Genomic DNA, 13,311 nt, shown 5'->3' on the forward strand with positions numbered 1-13,311 from the left:
CCCAGTACTCTGCCCTTGCCTCAAAAGTAACTGAAAATAAATAATAGAATAAAGGCCACCGGAGGACCAGCTCAACAGTACGTGAGTTGTCCGCCAATATTAGAGGCAAAGAATTCTGAAGACCAGGAGGAGGTGGCATTACACTAGAAAGTGAAATACTGTCTTAAATGCTCTGGAATCACAACATGGAGGCAGATTGTAACATAAAATAAAACTACAGGTTACCCTTGTATGACCATTGTGAAGAAACAGAAGACAGTAGATGCCTTCCACGAGGAATGGAAGGAGAAGTGCCACACAGCAGTTTGGTCCCAATTTGTACCATAGGTACTAACTAGCAATGGAGGGGCAAGAGTATTTTAGCAGAGAGCCTACAGCTGCATTCTAACTGGTAATCTCACCTGAAGAAGGATGTCAGATGGTAGACGAATCTTGTATGCAGAAAGAATTTGGTAAATTGAATGATTAGAAAAGTGTCAACTGGTGATTGCATCTGTAAGATTTGATGGAGGATCCCTACTTCAGCAAGGAGACTGTTACAGGATTAACCTGACAGAAGCTACAGGCCGGACTTGCTCCACAATGACTGACTGGATCCAACAAATTTGAAGCTTAACATGCCTTTGAGTTGTAAACCTGGAAACTATGATCCAACTCTGATGAGACCAGAGCCTAGTAAATATGGAGGACAATAACACAATCCGCAAACCGAAAGGTGTGTGTGTAAGGAAGCAGAGAGCATTAAGCTTCAAATGCAGCTAGTTCTTAGTCTTCTGCAAACTTTTAAAAACTGTTGTCATTAGAAAAATCACGTTCTACAACAAAACAACTATATCAGAGTTTGCAATGCAAGCATATAAGGCCCTAAGAAACAAAAACAAGGTGGAGGTGCATTTAAAATGGGCCCATATATGCCTCCTATCTTTTTGTGGTGACTCTGGATGTCTGTGGCACATGCCGTTGGTGTAGCACTAATACTTTAATCTTCCTCTTTCATCTGCAGATGGTTCCGTTGTTCTGCAGTACTTGGCACCAGAAGAGGAGTGTTCCAAATGGAATGTGATATAGATGTTCACATAAAACAGAGATGTGCGATTGAATTCCTCACTGCTGAAGAAATTGTGCTGATTGAAATTAATGAATGCTTGCTAAAGCAAGACGATATAATAATGGGTACAGCATTTTCAAGGTGGTGAAAAGGGTGTGCATGGCAAGCCACGGCCTGGTCGACCCTGCACAGCTGTCATCCCTCGCACTGATCAGCTCATCCATGCTGATAGGCGGATAATGATCAGAGAATTGTGTCCAAAGCTGAATGTTGGCTATAATGCCCTTGGAAGCAATGTTGGAAATCTTGGTTATCAGAAAGTCTGTGCGTGAAGTGTTCCATAGATCCTTACAGAACAAAAAACTCTTCAAATGGAAATTTGTGGAGACCTGCTGGCCTAATATGAAGCGTAAGGTGACAATTTTCTGAATAGCATCAGCATCAGATATGAGAATCGATGTCACCACTACGAGCTGGACACCAAAAGACAGTCCATGGAATGGCGACTTGTGAATTCTCTGTCAAAGAAGAAATTCAGCCATCTGCAGGCAAAGTGATGTGCACAGTCTTCTGGGATAGCCAGGGTGTGGTTCTTTTGTATGTCCTGGAGCCTGGAGAAACTGTCAATTCAGTGCGCAACAAGACAACACTGACTAAGTTGAAAGCCCAAATTTCCAGGGTAAGGGCAGAGCAGAAGACCAACTTCCACCTGAAACATGATAATGCCAGGCCCCATACCAGTTCTGCGAGCCCACAAATCACTGCAAAATTTGGCTGGACTGTCTTACCACATCCACTATACAGTTCCAATTTAGCACCTTCAGACTACCACCTCTTTAGGCCTCTGAAAGATGGACAAAATGACGAACATTTTGATGACTCGGATGCTGTTGTCAAAGTTGTAAGGAAGTAGTTAGCCTCAGCCGGTTCTGATTTTTACAAGCACGGCATGCAGGTTCTGGTTCCTCATTGGCATATGTGCATAACAAATGGTGGTGACTATGTGGAAAAATGAGTCTGTAGCTGAAATATTGCTCTACTTAGCTGTAATGTTGTGATTTATGTATCTCCTGTAGTTTCGACAAATAAAAATAGGAGCCATTACTTGGAGAATGAGCCTTGTATTATGTTCTAAAATTGTTTAGTCCTCTTGGGGGAAGGTAATATCAAAGGTCTTTTATGACTAGGTAGTGAGATAAAGTCCGAATAACTCTAAACACTTCAAAAAGTGTCTTTTGCCATGAGTTGTCATAATATATTTCAGTTTGTTATTCTGCTATACCTACAGAATAAGCTGATTATAAATTCACAATTTACCTGTGCATTAACAAGGCAGTGGAGATCATGGTAGCAAAAGTGTTGCACAACAGCTGCAGCACACATCGTATAAATAGCCTGCAGGTTTTACATCACTGTCACATTGAGTAAATTTTGAAGTTCACAGCAGTCTTCCTAACTTTTCTTGGAATGGATTCACATTAATGTCTTGTTATTATGTAATGCTACTTATGTGCTAGTTAAATTCTAGTTTAACATACGGTGTACTTTGTCTTAGCATAGTTTGTGGATAACGTGGAATGTTAGTGTTGTAAAAGATGTTGGTATGCTTCATGATGGCTTAACCGCTGCTGGTTCCTTTTAGTGTAAGAAAGTCAGCATCCCATCACTACAGAGGCCATGCCCGATAGCTACGCAATGGTAGCCATGGAGGAGTTTCTTTACCACATGTTCCCAAACCTGATAAGGATTTCTTTACACAGGATCCCAAGATGATTATACATTTCCATGTGTCCGAAGCCAAAGCTAGAAGAGGTCTCTCTTAAGATCCTAAGCTTACATTTGCTTCAAGGTAATTGAATTTTTTTACAGGTTTCATTAACTTCTTGTAGAATACCATGAGGGGAAACTATACTGCTGGCTAGATGATCTCACTGATGGGGCTGTTTTGGAAGAAATACTGGTAACACAGAACCCAAAAAGAGAAAACTACTTTTTTTATTGGATTTGTTATCCCATTTCATTGTCTATAAAATGAATTTTGTAGATCTGAATGCTGTGGAGATGTGAAAAGCAGAAGAAGAAGAATAAGAAGGGAGAGAGAGGGGGGAGTGGGGTGGGGGGGGGGGGGGGGTTGGATAACATAACAAAAGTCTGATTGATTGATTAATTGAGAGGGTTTATGGGACCAAACAGTGAGGTCATCAGTCCTGAGATTCTGAAGTTACTGACAGACGGAAGAGGGTCCGCTAAAACTGGATGGATCTAGTCAGGGGAGTCAAATTATAAACTAATGAAGGTAAAACACACAGTAAAAGGCAGAAAAAGAGAGACCAAATCTGAAAACTGGCAAAAAAGAACAGACTTTCCATGGGAGGGTGGTCCCGGGGTCCGAGACTGAGAAGACATGGAGAGAGGTCCCAACCACAACCACCCTGCCCCTGCTCCAGGAGTAAAAACCTTATATCTGGAAATAAAAACCACTTTCACACAGGAAACTGAGGACCAGTTCAACCATCCATGAACTGTCTGCTAATGCTAAAATTAAGGAATCTGGAAGACTATACTTAGTATGAAGGGCCAAAAGAAGGGACATTCCACCAATATGTGGGATACTGTCAGTCCGGCTCAACAACCACACTGTGGGAGCAGTTTGTTATGCAGGAGGAAAGAATGTGCGAGCCTGGTATGACCAATGCGTAGACGGCATAAAACAATGGACTCCTTCTGAGGAGTGGAAGGAAGAGTGCTAAACTCTAGTAGACTCCTTGACTGTGCGGAATTCATTACTGTGAGCAGTAGCACACCAGATGTCGTTCCACTTCTGGGCAAAGAGAGATTTGACATAAATCCACATATCCACAGCTGGAATCATGAAACGGAATGGATGGTAAGTATCGGCTTTTCAAGCCAAACAGCCAGCCAGTTCATTCCCTGTGATACCCACATGATTTGGGACCCTGAGAAACACAACTGAAAAGGTGGTACGGCCAATGGCAGAGAGAAAGTCATGGATAGCAGAGACCATAGGGTGACGAGAGTAGCATCAGTCAATAACCTGCAGGCTGCTCATTGAGTCAGGATAAATTAAAACACTGCACCCGGTGGGTGGTTGTCAGGAGGGAGACATTCTTTGTTTACAAAGAGGACAGAGTACACGGGATGGTTAGGGAATTGGTCAATGGTGATTGCACGAGAAACCAGGAGTTGGTTCCGCCGTGTGTGTGGAGGGGGAATCCCAGCTTCTGTGAGGAGACTGTCAACTGGACTGCTGCGATTGGCACCAATAGCCAGACGCACCCCCACAATGGTGAACAGGGTCAAGTATCTGCAGAGTGGAAGGAGCTGCTGAGCCATAAATCTGACTACCATAATCTAGTTTGGACAAGACAAAAGCATGGTAAAGATGGAGAAGAGTGCTATAGTCTGCACTTCACAATGTGTGGGCCAGAAGGTGGAGAGCATTAAGCTTCCCCATGTGCTTAGTCTTCAGATGACGAATATGGGGCAGCCACGTCAGCTTTTTATCAAAAATAAGGCCCAATAAACGGGACTGTACTACAACATTGAGGAGCTGGCCGCCTAAATTTAGTTCTGGATCGGGGTGTGCTGCGGGTCGACGGTAAAAATGCATAACCCACCTTTTGGAGGGAGAAAACTAGAAGCCATTGGAGATGGCTCACGCAGAGGCCCATCGGATGGCACCTTGGAGCCACCACTCAGCAGATGCTACCAAGTGGGAGCTGCGCCTAATGAAAAAATCGTTGATGTACAATGCCTGGGTAACTACAAGCTCAAGAGAGGTTACAAGCCCGTTGATGGCGATGAGGATGAGTGCGACAGTTAACACAGAATCCTCTGGAATACCATTCTCCTGAATCTGAGGGGTGCTGAGTGAGGTACCAACTCAAACCGGAAGAGACGGTGAGATACAAACTCACGGATAAAAATTGGAAGGGAGCTACAGAAGCTCCAGTCATAGAGGGTAACAAAAATGTGATGGCACCAAACCACTCCGTGTGCCGTATGTAGGCCAAAGAAAAATGCGCGAAGGTGCCAGCAATTAGTAAAAACCTGTCGGATTGCTTCGCCCAATACAAGTAAATGGTCAGTTGGAGATTGTCCTTCCTGGAGGACACACTGATATTGGGACCAAAGGCCCTGAGATTCGAGTACCCAACTTAATCTGAAGCTAACCATCCTCTCAAGCATTTTACAAAGTACATTTGTCAAGCTAACTGGGTGGTAGCTGTTGAGAGATATTGGATTCTTCTCAGGATTAAGGGCGGGGAAAAGTATATTGTCTCACCATTGCGACGGGAAAGCACCCATGGGCCAAATGCAGTTGAAGACCCTGAGGAGATGTTGCCTCTGGGGAATGAACAAGTGTTGGATCATCTGGTTGTGGATGAATTCGGGTCTGGGGCCATGTCATGGAAAGAGGTAAGAGCCTGCAAGAATTGCCAATCAATGTGGGCTGAAACAAGAGGAGGAGGTGGGGGGGGGGGGGGGAGGGGGGGTGTGTTGTCTGTTCGACTCAGTGTTACTGCCAGAGAGAGGTTGCAGGATAGACAAAGGACGCCAATGACGTCGCGAGGTGTTGGTGTTCTGCAAGGACCAATGGATCAGAGCACAGAGTGCCCTGGAAGATAAGACTAAGTTGAGTCACTGGCAGCCCAAAAGGCTATGGAGCTTGGACCACCACTCGGGGGAAACACAGCGCTCCCGTCATTCCTTTTCACTCTGCCTTAGCATGGAGACATTTAAAAGCGAAGAAGTTGGTCTGTGAAGGGTGTCATTTAAATCACTGCCACAACAGTCAGTGGTCCTGGACAGCAGCTGTTACATCCTTGGTCCACCACGGTACTGGTCGATGATGAGGGGACTTGTGGATAGGTGGACAGCAGTGCCAGCAGTATGAAAAATAGTAGCAGACACACCTCGCACGGCTGCATCAATGAAATTCGAAGAGGGAAGTGTCAAAGTGCACAGCAGACTATATATGCCAACTGGCCCTGCAGAATGCCCAACATAGGGGCCTGTCTGTAGCAGGAGAATGATAGAATAACCGGAAAGTGGTCACTTCACAAATGTCATCATGGGATGACTAATGTCACGAAGCCACAAGAGCTGGGGAGGATATTTTCAGAGCAATAGCAATAAAGGCGCCTTACGTGACACTGAAGTGGGTAGGGGAACCATGATTGAGGAGACACAAATCAAAGTCTGTAATAAGTTGGTCAATGGGGTTGACCCCTACCAGTTGAAGTTGCACTCCCCCACAGTGGGTGGCGGGTGCTGAAGTCAGCAAGGAGGAGAAACGGGAGTGGGAGTTACTGTACTACGGTAGAGAGTTCAACATAAGGAAGCAGCCAACCTGGAGGGAGGTAGACATTGGAAATGGTGATTGTCGGAGTCATTTGCACTCTAACCACTACTGCTTCCCAGTTGGTACAAAGAGGGATCCATTCACTCATTACATCAGAGCAAACCTAAGTGCAGATCCGGCCAGGTGCTACCCTGGTGCTGGCACGGTTCCAACAGAATGCCCGATAAGCAAGAAATGTTGGGAGTGGTCATCACGGAAGTACATTTCCTGAAGAGCAAGACAGAACACACAATAGGACGAAACAAGACGTTGTAGTTCCGGTAGGTGATGGTAGTATCCGTTGCAATTCCACTGGATGATCGTGTGGCAAGAGTCCAAGTTAGACATAAAGAAGTCGAGAGGAGGTCATGCCACTCAGTCAGTGGTCATCACCGACGAGGATGGGTTGACATCCATAAATAAGATGTCGGACTCAGGTTGTGAGGGGAGGAGACGGCACCTTTTGGGGGCACCGGGGGGGCCTTGTCTTGGAACTTAAGTTTCTTCTTCTTCTTCTCTTTTAGAAGTGGAGGAGGGCACAGAGGGAGGACAAGTCGTACAACATCCAGAGCTGAAAGAGAGTGGGCGACCTAGTGGTGCACAGGTGGTTCATATCATTGCTGAATTGTGGTATAAGGCTATCGGGATGAGAGATGCCTCAAAGAGGGCTCTGGAGGGGGTGGATTACTGGCAGGTGTCGAAGAAGTGGGGCACTTTCTCGGCCGGGAGGAGCAGCTGCTCCCGGACGGGAGGTCATGAGAACTGCTGGGGAGGGGGAAGGGAGAGGGGGCAGGGCTGGGATAAGGAAGAGATAGGAGGGGGGAAAAGGATGTAACAGAGGCAAAAGTTGAAGAAAGTGACACTGGATGGAGTGTCTCATATTTTTGGAGAGTATCAGCATAAGACTGGCAATCCAGGGACTTTTACTCTTTTATCTTCTTTTCTCTCTTGTAAGCTGGGCAATCTGGCGAGCGAGGGGTGGTGGTGGTGGTCGTCATGACAATTGAGACACACAGGTGGTGGGAACACAGGGGCTTCCCTCATGGAGGGGTGTCCACAGTCAGCAGGCACAGGGTCTGCCGTATGGCAGGAAGACATGTACCTGAAATGCAACCACCGAAAACATCTAATGGTTGGTGGGACGTACAGCTTCACGTCACATCTCGGAGAGTATCCCCCTCTAAAGTCAGAATGAAGACGCCAGTATCCGTGTGGTTGTCTTTGCAACCCTTCAGCATACATCGACTAAATGAATGATGTGTCACTCCGGATTAGCCCGAGTTTCTCGTCTGTTTGCAGGATGAGGTCCCTATGAAAAATCACTCCCGGGACCATATTCAGAGATTGGTGAGGGGGTAATAAGACACTGGGTCATTGCCGAGATGATCACACACACTAAGAGCTGTGGACTGGGTGGCAGAAGAGGCTTTGATCAACAGGGAGCCCGACCACATCTTACGAGGTCACAAGCACGAAGCGCTTCAGATAGGGTGATAGAAGAAGCTTTGATCAATAGGGAGTCCTTACTAAGCATCTTACTGAGGGATGACTTTGTCACAGTGAATGTGTCCCCATCCGTTCTAGTACAGACGAGGTAGCGGGGAGAGTGTTTCATCCCAAGACAGCGATCCTGGCCCTCCTGCCATGGTGCAGCCAGTGAAGGAAAGGCTGCCAGGTCATACGAAGCAGCATTCAATGATCCTTCACCATTCTAAGATGACAACCAGATTTTTGCAGCTTGATATGCTTCATGCACTAAGCATCTGCCCTGATACCACCCACTCTGACCAGGGGCTCTTCCCATGGGTGCCACCCAGCTGCAGCACCGCTGCCATTACGAGGAGTTCCGATGCTCCAGGAAGACAAGCAACCACTCCCTGGCATACATGGGTAGGGAACAGCTCAGGTATCAGTATTGTGAGCTCTGTGTTGTCAGGAGGCTCAGCCAGATAGATACATAACAGCTCAACAACATGTATTGGCTACTGGTGCTGGTGACCTACCAGGGTGGAGGGTTGCAACAGCATGGAAGGGGGGGGGGGGGGGGGGGGGAGAATCCACATCGTAGATGCTAGGGAGGGAGTTCTTCCCCAAATGGCTCACACTAAAAACAGAAAATTTAGAAGTGGAGGTTAAACTTCAAGCTGGGACCTAAATGCCAAAAAAGGATAGAAGAACAGGCAGAAGGAACAACACTACAAGAAATACAGAGAACAAGTGGATAGCTAGGTTGATAGAAATCACAACACAGAGAAGGGCTGGAGGGGGCAACAGCAAAGGAGTGAGGATAGGGAGGAGGGCAGGGTGAAGGAAATGCAGACAGGGAAGGAAGAATGGGCTGCAACAGCTCGGCTTCTCATGCGCGCCATGCACAAACTCACGAAAGAACGGTGGGCCCTCTGGGGGAACATAATGAAATATGTCAGATTTGAGTGCCAGCGAAATACAGCTCCACTTTCAATGCACCTCCACCTTGTCATTCTTTTTTTAGGACCTTGTATGCTCGCACTGCAAAACTAAATAAAGTTTTTTTAGGTGGTTTAGAATGTGTCCTTCGTAATGAAAACAGTTTAAGAGAGTTTGCATAAGACTTTTTTGTAATAGTGGGCCAAAAATAGCCATTTTTGGTGTTTTTAGAACAATCGTCAACTTTGCCCTCAATTTGTCAACTACTGGTAAGTAGCAGTACAATAAAAGTTTGTATCCAAGGACCTTGTATTAGTAAGTTATTATGTTGCAAGGTTTCAAGTGTATCCCGCAATTACTTCTTGAGATATACAAAGATAAACTTCACTTTTTTTTTCCAGGTGTGTGTGTTTTTTTTTGGTCTCCTTTGCTTCAAATTATTCACATGGAAATCACCCAAGGAATCTCTTTTTCAATTTTTTGCTGAAGAGAGTGAAAAAGTTGTACAAGGTGACCTAGTTTTGATTCTTTCAAGAAAATATTACCAGAGAAATTATGTGTTAAAGTCGCCAAAAACTCATGGGGGCATTGTTGATAGCTGCGTTATGGAGTCAACCAAGTGATTATATCTCTGCAAGAATTAAATTGGCGAAACTATAACTTTACCAATGTTCATTGGGAACATGTGCAAATGCTCACACAAAATTTCATGGTCATTTGGAAACTTTTCCCAAAATTATACCACTTGGCATGGAATGGCACCTATGTGAATTATGATAATACACTCCTGGAAATGGAAAAAAGAACACATTGACACAGGTGTGTCAGACCCACCATACTTGCTCCGGACACTGCGAGAGGGCTGTACAAGCAATGATCACACGCACGGCACAGCGGACACACCAGGAACCGCGGTGTTGGCCGTCGAATGGCGCTAGCTGCGCAGCATTTGTGCACCGCCGCCGTCAGTGTCAGCCAGTTTGCCGTGGCATACGGAGCTCCATCGCAGTCTTTAACACTGGTAGCATGCCGCAACAGCGTGGACGTGAACCGTATGTGCAGTTGGCGGACTTTGAGCGAGGGCGTATAGTGGGCATGCGGGAGGCCGGGTGGACGTACCGCCGAATTGCTCAACACGTGGGGCGTGAGGTCTCCACAGTACATCGATGTTGTCGCCAGTGGTCGGCGGAAGGTGCACGTGCCCGTCGACCTGGGACCGGACCGCAGCGACGCACGGATGCATGCCAAGACCGTAGGATCCTACGCAGTGCCGTAGGGGACCGCACCGCCACTTCCCAGCAAATTAGGGACACTGTTGCTCCTGGGGTATCGGCGAGGACCATTCGCAACCGTCTCCATGAAGCTGGGCTACGGTCCCGCACACCGTTAGGCCGTCTTCCGCTCACGCCCCAACATCGTGCAGCCCGCCTCCAGTGGTGTCGCGACAGGTGTGAATGGAGGGACGAATGGAGACGTGTCGTCTTCAGCGATGAGAGTCGCTTCTGCCTTGGTGCCAATGATGGTCGTATGCGTGTTTGGCGCCGTGCAGGTGAGCGCCACAATCAGGACTGCATACGACCGAGGCACACAGGGCCAACACCCGGCATCATGGTGTGGGGAGCGATCTCCTACCCTGGCCGTACACCACTGGTGATCGTCGAGGGGACACTGAATAGTGCACGGTACATCCAAACCGTCATCGAACCCATCGTTCTACCATTCCTAGACCGGCAAGGGAACTTGCTGCTCCAACAGGACAATGCACGTCTGCATGTATCCCGTGCCACCCAACGTGCTCTAGAAGGTGTAAGTCAACTACCCTGGCCAGCAAGATCTCCGGATCTGTCCCCCATTGAGCATGTTTGGGACTGGATGAAGCGTCGTCTCACGCGGTCTGCACGTCCAGCACGAACGCTGGTCCAACTGAGGCGCCAGGTGGAAATGGCATGGCAAGCCGTTCCACAGGACTACATCCAGCATCTCTACGATCGTCTCCATGGGAGAATAGCAGCCTGCATTGCTGCGAAAGGTGGATATACACTGTACTAGTGCCGACATTGTGCATGCTCTGTTGCCTGTGTCTATGTGCCTGTGGTTCTGTCAGTGTGATCAAGTGATGTATCTGACCCCAGGAATGTGTCAATAAAGTTTCCCCTTCCTGGGACAATGAATTCACGGTGTTCTTATTTCAATTTCCAGGAGTGTATTTTTGTATGTCATGGTTCGACTAATACATAAAAATGAAATTGTAATCACCTGCGGACTGACAATGTTTTGTGAACACTCACCTGGGCATATGCACTCTGTGTTACTTTCTTGAGATCATCCTGAGCACCAGTTGTAATTCGGCCAAAGAAAATTTCTTCCGATACTCTTCCTCCCAAAGTCATACACATTCGATCAAACAGCTGTTCTTTGCTATAAAGGTATTGTTCCTTAGGGAGATACTGGGCATATCCTAATCCTTTACCTCGAGGAATGATGGAGACCTGTGAAGAAAGAACAGGATAGCAATTTAGCAAAACTCTGGAAACCAAAAATAATCTCGAATAAAAACCACTGCCACTATGAAAGCGAATTGCTTGTGTGACACAAAACACACACACACACACACACACACACACGAGAGATTTTTTTTAATATATATATATATATAATAAGGACGGGTGACCTGGAGAAAGAGAAGGCAATGGGATCTGAACTGCAGCACACAGTTAACAATAGGTTTCTGTATTGTTTGCCGACTTAAGACAATGCATGTCATGAGGCCTCGTTTTATGCTGTGTAAACATCCTTCCACAAAGTTTCTCCACTGGCTGCCTACATGCTGCCCTGTTTCCAGGTGCAATGCCTCATTTTGCATGGTTTTCAATGTACTCTTATCATATCATGAGTATGTTACATCATGAAATGTGATTCATCAAACTAAGTAACTGTTTACGACTCAAAGCAGCCACTGGTATTATTGTTCCTCAGTTGCTGATGGACATAATTTGCAATATGTGGTAAGCAGAGGCACATGTAGCTTCTTTATCCTATATTAAAGGGAGAGTTCTGCATACTATGGCAGCTAGCCAATTGCTGCTCTCCAGTATATAATTGGAAAATGACTTGCAACATTCAACCCATCTATTCACGACTATAATCTTAGTTCTAAGGCAAACCCCATTATAAACAGATTGCTGCCTACAGTCATTTACTCTGGTGGAAATCTGTAGTAGGCATGCTGTTATCAGGAGAAAGAAAACTGGCGTTCTATGTATAGGAGCATGGAATGTCGGATCCCTTAATCAGCCAGGTAAGTTAGAAAATTTAAAAAGGAAACAGATGGGTTAAAGTTATATATAGTGGGAATTAGTGAAGTTCGGTGGCAGGAGGTACAAGACTTCTGGTCAGGTGAATACAGGGTTATAAATACAAAATCAGATAGGGGTACTGCAGGAGTAGGTTTAATAATGAATAAAAAGATAGGAACGCGGGTAAGCTGCTACAAACAGCATAGCAAACGCATTATTGTGGCCGAGATCGACACGAAGCCCACGCCTACCACAGTAGTACAAGTTTATATGCCAACCAGCTCAGCAGACGACAAAGAGATTGATGAAATGTATGATGAGACAAAAGAAACTATTCAGATAGTGAAGGAAGACGAAAATTTAATAGTCCTGGGTGACTGGAATTCGATAGTAGGAAAAGGAAGAGAAGGAATAGTAGTAAGTGAATACGGAATGGGGTAAGGAATGAAAGACGAAGCCGCCTAGCAGAATTTTACACAGAGCATAACTTAATCACAGCTAACACTTGGTTCAAGAATCATAAAAGAAGTTTGTATACATGGAAGAGGCCTGAAGACACTGGAAGGTTTCAGATAGATAAAACTGAAGCAACTGCAAAAAGGTGGGAATCTGAGAAGATGGGACCTGGATAAACTGAAAGAACTAGAAGTTGTACAGAGTTTCAGAGAGAGCATTAGGGAATGATTGAAAAGAACAGGGGAAAGAATTACAGTAGAAGAAGAATGGGTAGCTTTGAGAGACGAAATAGTGAAGGCAGCAGAGAATCAAGTAGGTGAAAAGATGAGGGCTAGAAGAAATCCTTGGGTAAAATAAGATATATTGAATTTAATTGAGGAAAGGAGAAAATATAAAAATGCAGTAAATGAAACAGGCAAAAAGGAATACAAACGTCTCAAAAACGAGTTCGACAGGAAGTACACAATGGCTAGGCAGGGATGGCTAGAGGATAAATGTAAGGATTTAGAGGCATATATCACTAGGGGTAAGACAGATACTGCCTACAGGAAAATTAAAGAGACCTTTGGAGAAAAGAGAACCACTTGTATGAATATCAAGGGCTCAGATGGAAACCCAGTACTAAGCAAAGAACGGAAAGCAGAAATGTGGAAGGAGTGTATAGAGGGACTGTACAAGGGCGATGTACTTGAAGGCAATATTGTGGAGATGGAAGAGGATGTACATGAAGATGAATTGGG

At 45.8% G+C, this 13,311-nt stretch overlaps 1 protein-coding gene across 1 annotated transcript in view; it reads right to left on the reverse strand.

The window, feature by feature from the left end:
- The window catches only part of LOC124598678 (AFG3-like protein 2), a 145,105-nt gene that overhangs the window by 15,157 nt on the left and 116,637 nt on the right, over window positions 1-13,311 (reverse strand). Inside the window, exon 12 of the mRNA XM_047136018.1 lies at window positions 11,108-11,308. Within this exon, the coding sequence (XP_046991974.1) occupies window positions 11,108-11,308 (201 nt within the window). The remainder of the gene's footprint in view (window positions 1-11,107; window positions 11,309-13,311) is intronic.

Source organism: Schistocerca americana, chromosome 1 (assembly GCF_021461395.2).
Source record: "Schistocerca americana isolate TAMUIC-IGC-003095 chromosome 1, iqSchAmer2.1, whole genome shotgun sequence".
NCBI classification, from domain to species: Eukaryota; Metazoa; Arthropoda; class Insecta; order Orthoptera; family Acrididae; genus Schistocerca; species Schistocerca americana.